This window comes from Anabas testudineus, chromosome 10 (genome assembly GCF_900324465.2).
Source record: "Anabas testudineus chromosome 10, fAnaTes1.2, whole genome shotgun sequence".
Taxonomy (NCBI): Eukaryota; Metazoa; Chordata; class Actinopteri; order Anabantiformes; family Anabantidae; genus Anabas; species Anabas testudineus.
The window spans coordinates 8,100,897-8,121,936 of NC_046619.1; the positions used below are offsets into that span (position 1 = coordinate 8,100,897).

The following is a 21,040-nucleotide window of genomic DNA, read 5'->3' on the forward strand; positions in this document are numbered from 1 at the left end:
CAAGTAGATAAATTGAACTCATTTCATGCTGTTCATGCATTAGGTCTAGCTCCTTTGAACCTTCTTTAAATTTTTTTAAAAGCATGTGAACAAAACTGTACCATTACAATACCCCCTTGAAAGTGCATGTAGTATGCGCTCAAGTAACCAGGTTCTGAGAGAAACCAGGTTTCTCCGGCAGTGGCGGAAGTTAACATGCACTTAAAAAACCTGGATATTGAAAATCTGAGTATTGTCTTTGCACATGCACTCTTGTAAAAAAGCCAATAAGAAACCTGGCAACGTGTTTACATGGCAGAGTAATCAGAGTTCTCTGGGAAAAATCTACCATGGGAAATTAGGTTTCTCTAATCCCCTACCCTTATTACAGTAACCAGGTTTCCCATTTACATGACACTTAAGAAAAAAGCTTACTTGAGAAAGAAAACTGTACTGTAGTTACTTGAGTGCATGTAAATGCACTGATGGTTTTTTGGTTCCAAAACAACAAGGAGGCGACGTTAAATGACATGTTAAAACTGATTAGTGGTAACTTGTTGGGCAGTTGTTCATTTTCACTTTCTGCAGAATAACCATAGCTCATTTTATCAATGGGTACCAGGTAGGCTGAAAAGATCATCCATGGGCCATTCAAACTAAAATGTGTTTAAAATGAGACAACTATGCAGGTACACAGCAATATGGACAAAGCGAGAGATACATTAAAAAACAATGTCCAGTTTGAACACTGGAAGAAATATATACCTGTGGGAAATTCAGTTCATTGGACATGATTTCAAAAGGCATACACCTATCTGTATAAGGTCCTACAGTTATTAGTGTTACAAACCAAGCCATGAAGTCCAAAGAATTGTCTGTAGACCTCAGAGACAGCATTGTTAGAGGCACTAATCTGGGGAACAGTACAGAAAAATATCTGTAGCATTGAAGGTCCCAATGAGCCCGGTGGCCTCCATCACCCGGAAATGGGAGAAGTTTGGAATCACCAGGACTATTGCTAGAACGGGCCACCTGGCCAAACTGTGATCAGAGAAGGGCCTTAGTCAAGGAGGTGACCAAGAACCTGAACCCGTCACTCTGAAAGAGCTCCAGCATTTCTCTGTGGATAGAGGAAAACGTTCCATGGGAACATCAATCTCTGCAGCACTTCACCCTTCAGGCCTGTATGGTAGAGTGGCCAGACGGAAACCACTCCTCAGTAAAAGGCACATGATAGCCTGTCTGGAGTTTGCCAAAAGGCACCTGAAGGACATAAAGACATACAAGAAACTAAATTCTCTGGTCTGATGAACAAAGATTGAACTCTTTGGCCTGAATGCCAAGCGTTGTGTCTGGAGTACACCAGGCACTGGCTCACCACCTGCCCAATACCATCTCTCCAGTGACGCATGATGGAGGCAACATCATGCTGTGGGGATGTTTTTCAGCAGCAGGACTGGGAGACGAGTTAGGATTAAGGAAAAGATGTATGCAGCAATGTACACAGACATCCTTGATCAAAACCTGTTCCAGAGCACTCTGTACATAAGACTGGGGCGGCGGTTCTTTTTTCAACAGGACAACAACCCTAAGCACACATCCAAGATAACAAAGAAGTGGCTACAAGACAACTCTTGGAATGTCCTTAAGTAGCCCAGCAAGACTCCAGACTTGAACCAGATTGAACATCTCTGGAGAGATCAGAAAATAGCTGTGCCCTGACGCTCCACATCTAACTTGATAGAGCCCGAGAGGTACGGCAAAGAAGAATGGAAGAAATTGCCCAAAAATTAAAACGTTTAGTTTTAATAAATTTGCAAAATTTCAAACAAACCTGTTTCACATTGTCATTATGGGGTATTCTTTCTAGAATTTCGAGTTTTCAATATGCTGTCTTTTCTCAACAACCTTTTACAAAATTCAGTAGACAATCTGAGTACTTCTCCCACCAGAAGGCTGCTAATACCAGAGGCTTGAACTTCTCCAGGTTAAAATAAATTTACTGATACTTAGATATTTCGCTTGCCTTATACCTCACTTGTAAGTCGCTTTGGATAAAAGTGTCTGTTAAATGACAAAGTAAATGTACTGGTCAAATTTTTCAGTTTTTGCGCTGGCAGTTGCCAGCTGCCCTTCCTGTGGAACCAATACCATGACGCAAGCACAGTCACTCTTCTCTTCATATCACATTTTTAAAATACGTTGGATAAAATAAATACCCCCTCGAATGTTAGGCAAGTGAGTATTTGTTATAATAAACTACTATGCTTAACTGGAAGCTAATTTTTGTTATTTAAGCCGTTTGTAACCTAGCCGGACTACTGCTCTATTTGGAAATATGAGGTAAAATCCAGCATGAACAGTAAAAGGCCAATTAAATTCAAGTTCATAGATAGCAATAAATCAGGCATTAGTGCAGCAATAATATTTCCCCTAGGTAGCTGGATCACAATTAAATGTTTCCTATTTTAAAAAAAATAGTAACAAATCAGTCAGGTGGAACATAAAATAACAGAAAATTTGAACAGTTGCAATGGTTAAAGGTAGTCCCTCTCTAACAGCACTGTCCGTCACCTTCCCAAAACATGTACGGGGGGGGGAAGAGAAAGAGAGAAAGGAAAAGCAATCAGGAAGTGTCTTTTCTGTCTCCATACAGCTATAATCTGTGAATCACACTTTCAAAATCAGCCCAGGGCATGATGCATGCATACTCAGATTTCCAGTAATCGGTTTCTTGAGTGCTTGTGTTACTGAGAGAAACCTGGTTTCTCTCAGTAACCGGGTTACTTATATATGTAAATGCACAATATTTTGTGACCACAAAACAAATACTTTCTGTTAAAACAAAGAACTTTTGAAGATATATGAGAACAATACAATCCTTCACTGATCGCTGAGAGTAAATGCATTCAAGTAGCTGGAACATAAGAGTAAAAGCAGCTGTCTCTACAAAAAGAAAACTTAGTTAAACTTAGTTTCTGTGAAAATGAAAACATTTCTCTTTCAGTTCATTCTAACCCTAACATACCTGGGTCATTACATGCTAGCAATCCACCTGGCCATTATATCCAAACTATATGGTTGTATGAGCACGGCAGCAAAGCTCTGGGAGGTTGGGGAAAATTAAGTGACAGCTAGACACAGACAGCCCAGATACATCGACAGGATGGGAGATGTCAGGGAATGGTAGAAAGGGGGTGATCTCGAGGCATTAGCCACATATTTTAAAATCAACTTGTTACCAAAAATGTGCAGTTAGTTTCCATGACAACGGTTTTTATGGTCGCCCCCACATATGTAATAGTCCTCAAAGTCATGTATTGTACATCACAATTTTGGGTGGAGCCAAATAATTTACTTTTAAATTTACATTAACTGACAATAACAAACAAATTTTGTTTTTAAAACGCACAAAATAGATTTTGGTAAAAAAAAAAAAAAATCACCTGCATAGATTTCATGGACCAACAAAACTGATACTGTACACACAATATACAAACTATGGCCTCAAAAATTATAATTTCATTCCATTAACACGTATCTAATACAAGCTTGGAAAAATACTGAACATTATCACCTTCATAAAAATACCATGGCCTAAAACAAGGGTGGAAAACCAATTCTCTACCAGTGTCACAGCCCTGCTCGTTTTCCAACTATCCCTGCCCTACTCACAGCTGATTACATGGATCAAGCCTAGTCAGTCAAGAAGAAGCTGGATGATACCATATCAGATGAGGGTAAAATGGGGGGAGACCAAGTCAGCCGTTATCTTTCGGTTCCTGATTGACCTCGAGGAGCATAGGTTCCCCACTGCTGCCCTAAAAGATACTTAGCAGGGCCAGCAGATACCTAGAAAAATGTATGACTGATCCTACTGTTATGTTTTTGTCTAAGTAGAATATTACAAAATGGTGAGGTTAGACTGCAATCAATCAATCACTGTAATTTCAATATTAATAAACAAATTAAGTCTAACCCTAACCCTTCTTAATACAAATGTATATATGTAGGCCACATTTAAACTTTACTGAAGACAGACTGGACCTGCACTAATTTTCCACAACTACAAAACTGCTCCAAGTATATATCTACCTTGTGAGTTGTGTTGTGGATAAAGAGTAGGATGAATGGCAACAGAAAGGAACTGAAAAAGTATAACACTTACATTTCCCATATACTCTGACAGAAGGTCCTGAAGAGCCTGGCGCACAGAATTGCATTCGGCCACGATGCGCTCCCTGCGGTCATCACGTGTGCAAGAAGAGTCAGCCATGAGGGCAGCACCACTAATAATGCTTTCAAGGCGCTCCTCCAAGGAGGGACGGAAGCGTTCCTCACTAAAAGCCAGAGGGTCCACGATGATTTGTTTCTGTAAGATAAAGTGCAAAAGGAAAGTTATTCAGGTAGAAATAAAAAATGCAAAAAGTCATAACAGTATACTTGTCTCTCAATTCCCAAGCACAAAAAAACTTGGAAAGGTGTGATTTAACAAACCAACAGGTCTGTCAGAGAATGTGCCCTGTGTAAATGTTGACTCTATGCATAGAAAAACAAGTGTTTGTTTATGTCTTGTTAGTTTAGCCTAGCCTTTGAAAAAGGAAGAAGAGGAATATATCATTAATTGTTATAATAATTTTATTCTTCTCAATCTTCTGGCACCCTGCTGAGTGGAATGACCAAAATCACTGCCATGAAAACTGAAAATAAATTTATAATAGCCACTTCTTAACCCTTTCACTTACATTTATAAAAATAAATACAAATATTTTCTTTTACACTACATGGTTACAAAAAAATAGATAATTTTAAATAGTAGAACATCTGCATTTACACTTATACCCTGCAACTTAAAAAGCTTGGTAATCAACTGAAAAAAAGAGACAATAATAGACAAGTCAGCATTGCTGATTAGACATCTAACATTTTCACTGCTAACATTACTCGGCTAACAGACACACACTCAAACTGAAGGAAACCTTTGTCCAACTGTTTGTCTGTTTGTCTAACTAACACTAATGCAGTGTTTACACATGAATAGCATTACATTCTACAACATACTATGCTAACTTTCAGGTTGCATGGAGGTTTGATGAAATTTTGTAAGTTCTGCTACAGCTTCAATTAAAACACTACTAACTAATACATCCATGCAGTGACTTGAAACCAATGTATATATACACTGTATAGGTGAAACACATGTCTATGTGACTTACTAAAAATAAAAAAAAAGGAATTTATACTGCCTGCAAGTCTATGGAGCTATTGTTGAGATCTGAGATCACTCATTTTACCAACGACATTATTCGCTTTTCTGAATCATTTACGTACATACAAACAGAAAACTGAAACTATTGACAAGTCAAAAAATGCAACTAAATCATCCTAAACTGGAAGTGGGAAAAAACTGTTATGTCTTATAAATGAATCACCCATGACCTAATAAAGCATTTAGCAGTTCCAAGTCTGCAATGTAGACCACGAGATCCATTATTTTCAAAATGTAATTTTATATACATGAAAAAAAGGCTTCATGATTTTGCAGCCTTTGCCACCTTTCATATAAAGTACAGACGTGCTATGAAAACTCACTCTCGCTCTATTTTATATCCACCAGACGAGAGAGATCACTTAAATGTCCGATTTCACAGAGGCAAGTCTGCTGAGAAAGGTAACTAGTTGACATGCTGTAGAAGGACTGCAGAGGGTTAAGGTATCACTATTATGCCTGTCCCAGCTGAGGAAAAGAAGCCAACTTCTACAAGGAAAAATATACACTATCTGCTTCTATTGTGGCTTTATTGCTTCAGAATATTCAACAATACAGCTGCTAGAATAGTGGTTTATTAGACAGTCTGCCCTCTATCATAGCAACCTCCAGCCCCCTCCACTCTGTCTCATCTGACCTCCTCTGCTTGCGTGTCATATCACCATGGCAACAGGCACACGAGAGACACAGAGGAGGAAACGGAGAGAGAGAAAGAGAGAGAGAATTGGGGGGAGTTGACTCATTTGCTAATTTTGCCCTTGCACTTGAAATTGGGTATTGGGTATCAGATTGATGCTAGTCTGGAAAAGGTCACTATGCAAGTTTTTTTTTTTGAGAGTGACTTTCTGCATTATAGCCTGTAAAATAATGTCTGATGCAACAGATCTGAGAGACTGCACTGTTGCCACTTGTTTTATGCAAATTTATCATTTGGCATACCATCTGTCTTTGTATTTTCTAACAGTTTAACATAAATTTCCATGACTGTAATTCACTCAGCCCAAGTGGCCAGACACCAGTCATGAATACAAAACCTTGCTAATCAACATTTTAACACTTGGAAAAGGATACTCTAGTGAGTGAAGCCAACTACAATATCAAGTACAGAGTTGTTTTTCTTTTTTTTTTTTTATTTCTTTTAACTTTTGCCGTTAGGCTACCAATACCCTAAAATCTATTTACTAACTTACAAATAATAATATTTCTTTAAAGTTTTGCACAAACAAAATATTTATATTTGGAGACGATAAAACTGTGGTGGGGACAATCTAAAGTAAGGACAAGAGAGCCTACATGGAAAATAAATCAGCAGGCTGTATGGTGTTCAACAACCTGGAACTGAAAGAAAGAGGAGCAAAAACCGCATACCTGACTTCTGGAAACAGTGTGGGGACCTCCATTCTGAATATCTAATGTTAAATTTCAGGGAATCTGTATCACGGAGACACTCACATGGACAACCAACACCACTGAATTGGTGAGGAAGACAAAGGAACAGCTCTACAGTCTATGAACATTTAAAAAAAAAAAAAAAAAAACTGGTGAGGCAAGTACTCATGCCATACTACCACTGCTCCATTAGAAAACAAACTGTGGTATGCCAACTGTTCAACACTCAACAAGACACCACTCTAGAGAGTCATAAACACAGGCCATGACATAAGCAGCTACTCTCTGCCCTTACTGGATGACATCTTCAGATTATGCTGCGAAAGAAGAGCCAGAAACATTTTGAAAGACACAATTTGCCCCTGCCGACATCCTTTTACCCTTGTGCATTCAGGGAGGTGCTACAGTCCATAAAAACCCACACTTCAAGAAACAAAAGCAGTTTTTCACCCTAGAGCCATCACTGAACTCTGCATAGAATTAACACTACCATCCTAACATCTCCAACCATCACCCAGAAACTCCAAAATTCTCCAATGCATCATTCACTATATAGGTGGGTGATATAGACCTAAAACTATTTCATAATATTTTACATTACATTATTTTTGTAGCCATGATAAAAATGATGATATGATAGTAGTATAATACTTACACGATAGTATAATAGCCAGGTAAACACAATCAGGGATTGTAAATAATAAGTCTGGACATTATCCAATACCAAAAGGCAAAGCTATTAAGCCACTAAAAATTTGAATATCAATGAAACATTCCCTTCCCAGCAGCATATGTGGTCCATAGTTTATCATTTACTTGACCATTCTCCTTGTTAACACTTTACTCTGGCATTATGTATTATGGTTGAGCATGCTTGTTTTGTTTCTAGGTTTACGTGAGAGCAGCCAATACGCAAATATGTATGCATGCAACTATTGCATATTGTAAAATGCATTGTTTCTGCTGGTAACATTTCTACATGGCGGCTCACCACCTTTAGAGCACTTAATTTTACAGTTATAAATCAGTCATAGTCAACAAAAGTTAGCAACTTTGACCAAAAAATGTCATCTTATTAATGTCAAAGTGAAAACAAAGTAGTTTCTACAAAGTAATGTCAATTAAATAAAAATAGTTAAGGTGAAATCAGTGTTTGCATTAACATTTACCCCCTTTATAAGGACTGACCTAATGCAACAGAGGTCCAGATATTTGGTGGTAGTAGTCCCACAATTAGTTAAATGGGGATCACCTGAGTGCAGTGAATGTGTCTCAAGTGATGCAGTATAAAGACACTTGTGTCTGGAAGGTCCAGTCACTGGTTAATCAGTATTCCTGACTACAATTACACCATGAAGACAAAAGAACACTCCCAGCAACTCATAGAAGAGGTCACTGAAAAGCAAAAGTCAAGGGATGGATACAAACAAATCTCCAAGGCAGTGAACATCCCCCGGAGTTCAGTGAAATCCATCATCAAGAAATGGACGGAATATGGCACATATCTAAATCTGCCTAGAACAGGCCGTCTACACAAACCGAGTGACCGTTCAAGAATGAGACTAGTGAGAGAGGCCACTAACACACCGATGACCACTCTGGGGAGTTACAAGCTTCAGCAACTGAGATAGGAGAGACTATACATACAACAACTGTTGCTCGGATTCTTCACCAGTCAAAGCTTTAAGGGAGAGTGGCAAAGAGAAAGCCATTGTTAAAGAAAACTCATGCTAAAGGAGTTCTAGAGTGACCAATTCAAAGCCCAAACCTCAACCCAATAGAGAATTTCTTAATTTGAAAAGGGCTGTTCACATCCAATCCCCATGCAACCTGACAGAGCTTGAGCAGTTTTGCAAAGAAGAATTGCATAAAATTTCAGTATCCAGATGTGCAAGCCTAATTGAGACCTATCCACACAGACTCCATGCTGTGATTGCAGCCAAAGGTGCATTTACTCAATACTGATAAGAAGGGGGTGAATATTAAAGCAAACACTGATATTACCTTAGATATTTTTATTTAATTGACATTCCTTGGTAGGAACCTGTTTTCACTTTGACATTAATAAGGAATTTTTCTGAATTTTATTTGTCAAGGTTGCCAACTCTTATTAACCAAGATTGATTTATAATGTGAATAAAACAATGAAACATCCAAGGGGATGAATACTTTTTATAGGCACTGTATATATTGCATTAACCAATAATGCACTAATAGGCTGTTATATTACACTTTCATTCATTTACACCTTCAAACTGAAGATGTTTTGGCCTGCCACTACGTTTTTCTTAAAACGTAACATATAACGATAACAGGATTCAGTATTTAATAAAATAAATAAAGTAATTTCCCTCCAATGCTAAACGTAAAACAAACAATATGTCTGCATGTCGTTATTTGATCTGAGCTGGAATCTAGACAGCACCGTTTCCATTTTTACAGCAGAACTGTGACTGTGCAACACAAATTAAAGAAGAGAGGAGTGGACTGGTTCAACTGTGGCCGCTTTAGCAGATGTTTACTACGAAGAAAGATTAGTACTAAACTGCAGAGGCTACGCTGTGTATGCACAGACACAAAACTAATGTGCGTTGTCCTCATCACATTGTTATTCAAAAATCTCAGTTAGCAAATGTTGCCATTTATAATATATATATATTCTGTGATCATTTTATAGGCTAAGTTTAGGAGCACATATTTCAGGAGGGATAGTCACATAGCTCATATCACTGCAGTGTTCTCTCTTGGGTAAACAATGTCACAGCAGAAGCAACATCAGGTTATACATGAGTCCTTGCTAAATGCCTATATAACTGATCGACACAAAATTTGTGTTGTGCCAGAATGGAAACCTATAACTAACAGTGTAACTAAGAAGAAATCTTCTGTAAAGAGACAGATGATCTGCAAGTCTGAAAGAAGTTAGTGTCAAAAAATAATAAAATCAGGTTAATTATCTTTGCATTTATCTTTGCAGGTAGCATTAAGATGATTAGGTCGATGTTTTCTCCAGCTGTTATCTTAATGTTGTTTCGTGTCAATATTATGTCATGTGTCTATAGTATTTTGTATATATTTTTATTGTATAAGCTCTTAAAATGTTTTTATAATTTTAAATTGAATGCAGTCTAGCTAAATGACATTTGAATTTTAGGAAGTTGTTGAATAGTATAGTTATAGTTTGCATAAACATGGAGTAACACTAATTTTGAACATTAGGAATATATAAGGAGAGACAGCAACATGCAGAAACCAAAAGACAAAGGGTAAACCTTTATTTAAGCAAACTCTAAACTACTCTAAACTAAACATGTCCCTTTCTAAAAGCTATAACTGATTTAATCCCCTTCATTTTACACAGACATAGAAGCAAATCAAAGAATGAAGTAGTGACTCAAGAACATATTCAATGTACCCCAAAGCAATGTCCCAGTTTGTCCACATATCTCATCCTAATTTCCACCTCAGTTCCAACCCTTTCCAAGGGTTTTGGTCACTTTATGATTCAGCTGGCTTAACTCTGTGACCTAAAAACCTGACCTAATTATAACCTTTCTGACTCAGCTCCAATATATCTGCATTCATAAATATATATTTTATCATAGCTTGGAAACTGTCAGACAAGACAAGACAAGTAAAATAAGATAAGACTGTAAACCACTTATTTGACTTACATCAAAATTGTTTAGGGCATAGGCAAGCTCTCCACCCCCTGCTGGCTGATTGAGTGCTGATTCTTCAGTGGCAGTGGCCTGGGCAGCGTTGGAGATGCCGGAGACTGCATGCTGCAGCTGCTTGTAGATCAGGTCACGGTTAGCCTTGTAGGCTGCCACGTCAGGGTGCTGCAGACAGGCACGGGAAGCTGTGTATAGCATAGGGATGTTCCTCTGTAACACCCCGCGAGCAGCAGCCATTTGGTCCTTGTGGTGGACATCCTTTAGCTCCTAGCATTTTAAATGAGATAAAAAGCAAAGTAGAAAAGGATGAAAATAATAAAGGGTTTCTGGAAGATGGAACACTTACAGGGGCTAGGGTTGTAGTGTACTTTAGTACAAAATGGGCCTGTCATGCCCTTATGGAGGCACTAAGTGTGACAGAGTTTGTTCAGGATGACCCAGATTTATTTCTGTCCCCTGAGGTAACGCAACACAGTCATAATCAGGCGATTATAATATGCCTTTGCAATTTAATGCTTTGCTATTCAGACCTTAGCATTATATTGCAATTACATCTTCATAGGAGAGAGAAGAGAAGATTGTGATCACGAGCATAGATTTAAGTCATTAAAAAATGCTTGTATACACAAAATGAGAGCCTCTTCTCCAAATGTAATACATTTTTCCACAACTACTTGAGACATGCTCTAAAGAAAAAAAATTTACACACCATTACTTCCTGCACTAAACATACATATCATGCTATGCATAAAAATGTGCAATTACAAGTGAAAATAGTTTGCACATAAAATCAGTTCCCATTCACAGAGAAAATAACATGGACAACAGCAATTGTCTAGACCTTGAGTGGGTCATTATTGAAGTGCTTCTTAAGTATGAATCTGATACTTATAACATTAATGAAGGCCCAAACTTTAAACTTTAAGAGGCTGCACAATGAACATTTTCCAGTCTGTCCAGTTTGTAACAACCAATATGTTGCGAGGTCCCAATTCCGGTGACACATTTGTCTAAAGTAATCTACTTAGTTTTGCAAGAAAGCATCAAGTGTATTTGTGTGCAACAATCTGGCAAGGTTAACATTTTAAGTACAACCACTTCTCACTGTGCTTGTCATTCATTAGGAACGAAAAACATACCTCATAGTTACACTAAAGTGGAGAAAAAGAGTAATTTCTAATCTCTAGGAAATGGGTTTTGTCACATGTGGTAGGCCTATGACCGTGACCTCCCAGCCTACTTCAGTTGGTGGTAAGAAGATTGTGCTTGCTACATCTATTCAGCCAGTAAAAGCATCAGGCACTTGTCTTGTTTACTGCCTCACATTGTTTTACTTACCAGTTGCCATGTAATGTAAATAGCATGTTTGCTATTAGTGACAAGAACACCCAAATACATACCCAATGAACTACAAAGACAATTAAATCCATTAGACTACTTTGTTCCCACATGCTTACTGTGGCTCCCCTTTTGCTCAATTGTACATTACCTGTTGTCTCTTGGCAGCCATGATGTTCAGCTTGTCCACCTCTGGTTTCAAAGCCTTATATTGGATTCCCAGTTCTTGCTCTGTTCCTGCGTTGCGCACTTTGACAAGACTGTCCTCTACCTAAAAGAGATAGAAAGACAGCTGAGACTGTCAATCAAACAAAGACCACCAAAAGAAGGTATTTTTTTAATTAGCTACAGCTTGTGACTTGTGAGTGAATAGTTCTGGTCAGCTGAAATTATATAAATTTTGTATGAAGTCAAAAATGAAATAGACCTGCAAGAATCATCCTACTTATCGCAACATCTTTACATGGAGCTTGGAAGTTAAATGCTTTAGTTTCTTTATATAAATTCATACATTCAACTGAAAAAAAGAGAAATATCAATTCAAGTCAATAGCATGTTGCTGCTTTGGGCTAAACGCTGTGACATGACGAGTAAAAAAAGCCGTTTTTAAAATTAGAGCAATCAGGTTTTACTAATACTACACAAACATTATACATTTCCATGTTTTTATTGAACATAACATGTAAACATTCACAGTGCAGGGTGGAAAAAGTAGCCTAATGACTTCTCCAAGAGCCAATTGGAGCCAGGAGTGAGCCAACCTTGAATCCAATTGGTGTGATGATATTGGATGTGTTGCTGAAAGCTGTCCTGCCCTTTAAAAACACAGACCAGTTTTTGTTTTACTGATTTCAAGAAGCACTGCCTTATGTGAACCATGCCTCACAGAAAAGAGCTCTCAGAAGACCTACGATCAAGAATTGATGACTTGCATGAAGCTGGAAAGGGTTAGAAAAGTATCTCCAAAAGCCTTGATGTTCATGTGTCCACGGTAAGACAGATTGTCTGCAAATGGAGAAAGTTCAGCACTGTTGCCATTCTCCCTAGGCGTGGTCGTCCTATAAAGATGACTGCAAGAGCACAGCGCATAATGCTTAATGAGGTAAAGAAGAATCCTATAGTGTCAGCTAAAGACTTACAGAAATCTCCGGAACATGCCAACATTTTTGTTGACACATCTACGATAAGGAAAACATTAAACAAGAATGAAGTACATGGGAGGACACCACGGAGGAAGCCACTGCTGTCCCAAAGAAATTATTGCAGCACGTTTGAAGTTTGCAAAAGAGCACCTGGATGTTTCACAGCACTACTGACAAAATATCCTGTTGACAGATGACCAAAATTGATTTGTTTGTAAAAAACACACAACACCGTGGAGAAAAAAAGGCACAGCACACCAACACCAAAACCTCATCCCCACTGTAAAACATGGCGGAGGGAGCATCATGGTTTGGGGCTGCTTTGCTGTCTCAGGGCCTGGACGGATTGTTGTCATTGATGGAAAAATTAATTCCAGAGTTGATCAAGACATTTTGCAGGAAAACATAAGACCATCTGTCCGCCAACTGAAGCTCCGCAGAGGATGGGTGATGCAACAGGACAATGACCCAAAGCATACAAGTAGCTCAACAAAAGAATGGCTTCAACAGAACAAAATACACCTTCTGGAGTGGCCCAGTCAGAGTCCTGACCTCAACCCGATTGAAATGCTGTCACATGATCTTAAGAGAGCCATTCACACCAGACATCCCAAGAATATTGCTACACTGAAACAGTTTTGTGAAGAGGAGTGGTCCAAAATTACTCCAGATCGTTGTGCAGGTCTGATCTGCAACTACAGGAAACGTTTGCTGCCAAAGGAGGGTCAACCAGTTATTAAGTCCAAAGAACATAATACTACTACTACTAACATACTTTTTCCACCCTGCACTGTGAATGTTTACATGCTATGTTCAATAACAATATGAAAACATATGAAGTTTGTGTGGTATTATTTTAAGCAGACTGTGTTTTTGTATTGTTGTGACTTGGACCAGAGCACACTTTGACCAATTTATGCAAAACTCCATGTAATCCCAAAGGGTTCACATACTTTTTCTTGCAACTGTAGATTTTTTTTACTGGGCTGAACAATATAATTCTCTGAAATTTTAACTAATCCTCTGAGTAATGTAAATATCTAGAAGAAAGCAACTATCTCACCAGTTTCAGTTGCAGGAGAAGATTGTAAACATCAGACATATCTGCCAGCACCAACAGATGTGTGACTGCCGACAGGAGGGCTCTCGCAGCACGAACCATATTGCCCCTCTTCACAGAAGAGCAGGGGTCTTCTGCAAATTCTCCAGAAGCCAGTCGCATTGACTCACCTGAAAATGAGTGACAAAACATCTGCTGTAATTCTTTGAATAATGATAAAACACGTACTTAAGCTTTCGTTATCTGTGACCAGGAAACCCTATCCGTTATTTTTTTTTCTCCATTCTAAAGTTCTAGAATCAAACTGTAAACATTTCAGTTACTTAATTACATATAATAAATTAGTTGTGATATGTGAAAGAGATACAAAAACTATATTTCATTGTACTGAAAAATACTGTGAAATAACTAACAGTAGTAATAGTAAACCACAGTAGAATAAGTACTGCTAGCTTGAAGTAGTAGTAGTAGTGTACACAAGCAAAAAGCAGATATCTGACAACTGTCACATTTGAGTAGAATAGTAAGATGCATGCTGAAAAGATTGTGCATGCAGACAAGTTGTATTTCAGTGGTAACTAGCGCATATTTAAAACAATTTCAAACCTATTTCGATCATCATGACTGTTAAAACAGCACAATGAGCAGCTGATTCAGGTGCATGTGATCTAATTAGTCACACTATGTAAACAGTGGCATATGTTTCTTGGACTGTTGTAAGTCTTTCATGTTATCACAGCTGTGCCAGTCCTTCACTCTGCCCAAACAGATCGAACATTTACTTAGCTTTTAGGAGGCGACAGTTTTTAGCAGTAAAACATCTGCAGCAACTGTTGTATTATAAAAGTATTAGACCTTCAAAAACAACTTGCCAAGCTTCTCCAACAATGTTGGAATTATAATTCCATTAACAATCAATCTAGTTATTTTAGTTAGTAGTAATAATAAAATTGTATTAGCTCACTGGGTGAATTACAGTTAAGTGAACCAGATCCTCAAATTAGCATACTGTGATATCAATTTTTCATTTTACTAGGTAATTCCATAAATGATGAATTGATTAGAATATGTGTAATTCATTTTTTAGTTCATCATGATTTCATCATTTTTTTAAATAACTATTCCGGCCAAGAACGGAACATTTTACCCCAACAGTGGGAAAAAAACAGTTTGTGCAAATAATCAACACCAACCCCAAAGTCTGCACCTTCAGGCTGTTATCCCCCCCTCCCTAAAATCAATAAGGCCATTTTGTGGGGGCAGATAATGATCAGTGCACCTTTAATAAACTTACATCCATCTAACGCTTACCTGTTGCCCATCAATTGCACAATGACTTGATTAAAATGTATATCACACATACAATGGATAACAAAGATATAGAGAAAGGAGGGCAAGGCTGAGAACAAGGACATGATCAGACAAACAGAAGATTGAAAAAGTATTTAGCTGAATAGGAAATGTCTACCACTTGTTATATTTACCATAAATAAATGATTTTAAACATTAAGAAATGTTTACTGGAGTACAAAATGCAGCAAGTTCCAAATCTTTTGAGAGGAAAAACTTTAACATGCATTTTATCCATAGTTGTAGTGAGCCTGTAAGCCACAGCTGAGTGAAAAAATGCTGTCTGAATCCAGGGGAGTGTCACCCTACTCAATGGCCGCATTATCAGTCTAAGCACGCTCCACTGAGCAGCATGGCATAGCTGACAGCCAGGCCTAGGCACCAGCTAACAACAGCCACTGAATTCCAGCCCAGTGACAGCTTACCACGACTACAGTAACATTCCTGGGCACTAAGCACTGCACAGGCTATCTAGAAACATGTCATCTACCTCCCAACTATTCAGAGCAAAACTTGAGCAGGGGATATCAAACTCGCTGGGCATCTGGGGAGAGAAGACACAGTGACACAGATGTGGCGTCACAAGGTGATAACAGCTCCCCTCAAGTCATAGTTCCCTGGTCTCAATGGTCTGCCAGTGTGTCAAAGGACAGACAGCTACAGGAATAACTAAGACTTGAAAGTGCAGTTGTTAGATAATGGAACCCGTTATCACAAGACAAACTGTAATTTTTTGGCTGGTAATTTGATGGTAGATTCCTGTCTTGAGACTTGTGGGAGGTATGAAATTGAATTGGAAATGGGCTGTGTGTGGGTTGAGTCCCACCAGGCAGGTAGATATAGCCATTTAAATACATCTGACATCATCAATGACATATGCACATTTCTCTCTCTTAATGCTTGGATGCCATACGCGCACACCTTAGTGCTGATTTCTCTGGGAACTATCAAAAATAGAAGCCTTTTGGTTACAATTTGTTGCATATACTATGTGTCACTTCTGCCTCACAATGATTTCCTCACTGGCAGGCGGAGGGTCACTACTGCCTCTAAGGAGTTATCTGTTTGACACTACGCAAATAGAACAAAGGCAGTCAGGACGAGGCAATGTTCTTGAAATGTTCGTGATATTAATAAGAACACATTCCTATTATATATGTTAATCACTAAATCTGTATAAAACAATTTCCCAATCATACAGTTATGACTTACATGACAACAATAATGCTATCAACCTAACCTTAGCCTAAGATATATTTTTCTTTTTTAACTGACCATGGTAGACTACTAACTAAAATAGTCATTCCACATATAGTCATACAAAACTCTACATAAAAAATAAAAATAAAAAAACACAGATTTGGAAATATTAATTACTCATATCAATATTTAGCCTAATGGTGCCCTATTTTCAAAACCAACTCTCACATTCCTTTATAGAACAATTGAGACAATTAAAAATTGGAAGGAAAAATAATACACAACAGATTGAGAATTCTTAATCTGTAAATACTTCCTAAGCAGTCTTACAGTGAACACAAGCATGTGTGTATGCTGCATAGCTTGAAATAAATGTGAATTGTCTGGATATTTAAATTAAAGGTCTAATAATAAGCTTGCTGAAAACCTATGAAATCTATCAGGCTCAAAGCAAATTCTTATATCAATGTCTTCTACTGGGGCAGATGATATGTACATAGCTTATGATTTATTTATCATTTCTCCTATCTTAAGAAACACTCATACCACACACTATTGCAATATGTATTTTCAATATACCTTGCTTGCGGACATCTTCCACAGCAGCAGTCAGCTCATCCTTAAGAAACTGACTTTCCTTTGCAATTTTCTCTCCCTTCTCAAGGAAGTTCTGGGTAGCTGTTTCCACTGATGCTGCCAAAACATGAGCCTTCTTGGAGCGTCCCTTCTTCTTGTTAGATGGGCCTTTGTTGCTGGAGTTTACCAATGTGGTGACCTAGCAAAGATATAAAGTGGCTCAACATTAGTTTTCATGTCAAAATGATCAGCATCAGAAAATGGAAAGCATCTTAAATGTAACAAGCAGACTCTAGTTTAAACAGATTAGCATCCAACTGTTTTTATTACAGTACAATATAGCCACATAATAAGATCATGAATATGTGATGAACCTTGTAAATATTGTGTTGAGTCATTTTTTTAACCAACAATTGTTAATCATCTACAAACTATCTGACCTTGTCCTATTACTCTTTAAAAATGCACACTTTGTTTAAATTACCTGGGTGACTAGGGGCTCCAGCAGCCTCTCCACTGCCAGAGTACGGATCTCCAGACTCTTGGGGTCCCACTTAAAATTTATGTTAGCTGTGTTAATGTTTGTCATGGTGTCTGGAATTCTAGGAGTAAATGAAAATGTACAAAGTGAATGAATAACTTTTGAGACAATGGGAATAGGTCATTTTCATTTTAAAACAGTAACAAACACAATTTAGCCTGGCAAACAGCCAAACTAAATACTGAACAAAGGCACTGAAGAGGAATCCCACTTGCCCTCTGACTACTAAGTGACTGCTTTTGTTTATTAAAACAGGAAGTAAATGTAAACATTCAGTCTAAATAGCGCCTTGAACTGGAGTGAACTGAAAAATTAATAAATGCTATTAAATCAAATGATTGTGGCTTTATGTTATTGATGATAACCTTAATCTGTCCCAAGAAAAGCAAATAAATAACAAATGCATTGACTTAAAAAAAACAAAACAAAGAGTTCCTTAAATCATGCTTATGATTTTCATAAGCCTCTAAAAGTCTAAATTAGTGCACTCATCAAAATATGAAGGTCTTTGTTAGAGCCAGCAATGCTCTGTCCCTTACAAAAAGCCAAAGGCAGAGATACTGTGGCCCAATTTTGATTTCTCTTTCAGGCAGACTGCAACTTCATTGATTAGCTATCAAGCATGGAGCGGCAGGGATAAACAGCAAACCATGAGTGTGGATCAGGTTCAACTGTAAAATTAAGAAGTAAACTGTAAAGTTGTCAGCTGAATCATGAGAGCAATTTCGTAGCTAGCTTTCAGCCCACAAAGTCAACAAAACTGATTGCATATATACATAAACGGGGATACCATTTGACTGATAATTACCCAATCTTATGGTAAAACCTTTTCCTTTTTTCATTTTATTTATTTTCACGTATTTGTTTGTTTTATTTATTTTTTGGCGAGTGTGTTTTCAATTTTGCCTTCAATAATTCAGCATTCAGATGGACTGCGTGTCCCCGTTTACCTGTAACTCAGTAAAAAAAAAAAAAAAAACCTGCTAGGACACTTGACACTAACGATACTTGTCTGGCACTTGTCTGGAAGAGCGATTGTGAAATTCTGTTTTCCTCCTGAATATGGGTGTGACGACCTAAGTCTGAGGTGGAGATATCGCAAAATCTAAACAAATGAAACCAAAACTGTCTGAGAGGCTAGATACAACTGGGTGTAACTGCAAGTGATTTGGGTGAATTTAACCCCTTAAACTAAAACCAACTTATTTGGTGTAACACGTCCACGGCACGACAATCTAAGCTATAATAAAAAAACATTAAAACATAACAACAACATAAAATAATAACTTCACAATAGTTAGTGGTGGAGGAGCAACAGGGTGTGTCGCACACCTGGTCAGCTAGCTAGGTGCTAACAAGTGATGTTGGCTAGCATTAAAGTTACACCTGTAGCTAACGTCACCGTAGCATTAACGGTGGTTAACGCTAAATTAACACTGCTTGAACATGTAACGACACAATGACGCAGTTGTGCAGACTTTAATGTCGGTGCTGACAAAGTTTGTAGAATTCAAACACATTTTATCTTTTTGTAGGCCTATTGTAGTCACAAATTGAGCCAACTTAGCTTAACGTACTGTATGTTACCTGCTAACGTTCAGTCTCCCAAACATAGCACCTTGCTAACGCTAATGCTAGCCGAGCCAACAACCATCAACGTTACCCCGCGTTAAAACTGCGAAAAACATCAAGTGTCGTGTTAATTGGCTGTCTGTGAATTGAGAAGTCCCCTTAAAGTTAATAATAGTTCAAGTATGTAAGTTAAGTGTAGTCGCCAGGTTACAAACTTACCGACAACAATCCACTGGAAAAAGCTGGAGTTAAAAGTTCAAAATGGAGGAGTGAGAATTTCCGAATTCCTGTCCTCAAAAGTTTTCCTCCCTTTTCTTCCCTCGCTGTCTCGGTGCAGCTGCGCTAAACTGTCGGCCCCCCAAAAAAAAAGATAACGCCTCGGAAAAGTATCTCGAAAAGCGGATGGACCTTAGGAGGGTCTTCAGTAGTGGCTTTCCCGAAAAGTTTCGCTTCAGATTGTTTCGACGTCGCGGACAGTATTGCCCAACAATGGATGACACGGAGTGGGGGGGGGGGGGGCCGGGGGCGGTGACCGAGTTCCTGAACTTCCTGGCAGCGGGGCAGGGCGGGGGCAGGGCGGGGGCAGGGCGGGGGGCAGGGCCACCACAGGCCGCAGCAGGCCCGCAAACGACGAGGGGATGTGGGCGTGGTGCTGCCTGTACGTGTCCTTATAAGGATCAACCAGCTGTGTCTCCAGCTCGAACAGGGAACTGGTTCACAAAGGTTTTGTGTTTTTTTTCCTGGCTGCTTTTCGTGTACTTATTGCAGGCCAAAGTAAATATGTCATTTACTCCTGAAAGCAGCATTTAATTTGATCTCTAATCGTGGGGTTACTACAAAAGAACCTGACAAACACTTGTGTTGCTGTTTGCAGAATTCGCTCCATGTTTTTTTATTTTTTATTTTTTTTTAACAAGGGAACATGACAAACACCACGTTGACACCTTGTAAATCATGTCATGGCTGGGGATTTGAAGTGCAATTTAATTGTGCTTTTGTCTACTTTACAAGGGAAATTCATGAGATAAATTATCCCCAGACGTCCTTCCATACTCAATAATATGCTAATGTGCATGATATGCAGCATTTTTGCATATTATGATAAAAATGAATTCAGGTTAGGGTTTTCATTCATTCCTTGTCATTAAATATTTTGAAATAACGTGTCTGTAATCTTCAAATTCGTCTTCTTCCAGGGGCTGGCAGATGTTGTATATGATTTTGCAGCTTACTTTATTTACTTACTTTATGATTAACAGTACATGTCAAAGGTCACTCCTGGCTGTCAGAGTTAAGAGGGGAGCCAGCGTTGGCAGCGACCACCATATGGCTGTAGCTACAGTGAATTAAAGCTAAGAAAGACAGATGGCAAAAGACCTGGGAGGCAGCAATTAGATGTGGAGAAACTACAAAACCCTAAAACGAAAAGTAGTTTTGTTCTGCAGCTGAAGAAGAATTATCAAGCACTAACAGCTATGGAATAGCAATAGAAAAGAGCAAGATGTAAACACCAGGTGAGAATACATCAGTGCAGCATGCCTCCAGACCAGCGAATTTTGCTTAGGTACCAAGGAAAAGAAAAGGAAAGAATGGCTAACAGCGGACACCTTGCAGGCCATCAATACCAGGAGAGGATTAAGGAAACAGCTCTTGGATGCAAAATCAGAGAGACTGAAAGAGAGATACGAACTGAGATATCAACAAGCAGATAGAGAAGTCAAGGGATTTGCAAGGTCAGACAAAAGAGCGTTCAAAGATGGCCTTGCAGGCCAGCCCGGAGAAGCAGCTATTAAGGGAGAGCAAGGGAAGGTGAACAAAATAACCAAGATAATATGTGGCAAATAATGTGGAACTAAAGACACCACTCAGAGACAAATATGGACAACTACTGACATCAGAAACAGAAATTGACGCACACTGGACTGAGCACTTCAGTTAAGAATTGAA

General features: G+C 38.5%; 1 protein-coding gene across 1 annotated transcript in view; it reads right to left on the reverse strand.

Annotated features, from left to right (window-relative positions):
• The window catches only part of ctnna1 (catenin (cadherin-associated protein), alpha 1), a 60,480-nt gene extending 40,884 nt beyond the window's left edge, over positions 1-19,596 (reverse strand). The window contains exons 1-7 of the mRNA XM_026358621.1: positions 19,313-19,596; positions 17,465-17,582; positions 16,984-17,179; positions 13,858-14,024; positions 11,804-11,923; positions 10,312-10,581; positions 4,148-4,351 (exon numbers count right to left, since the gene is read on the reverse strand). Of these exons, the coding sequence (XP_026214406.1) occupies positions 4,148-4,351; positions 10,312-10,581; positions 11,804-11,923; positions 13,858-14,024; positions 16,984-17,179; positions 17,465-17,569 (1,062 nt within the window). The 5' untranslated portion in view covers positions 17,570-17,582; positions 19,313-19,596. The remainder of the gene's footprint in view (positions 1-4,147; positions 4,352-10,311; positions 10,582-11,803; positions 11,924-13,857; positions 14,025-16,983; positions 17,180-17,464; positions 17,583-19,312) is intronic.
• Positions 19,597-21,040: the final 1,444 nt, after the last annotated feature.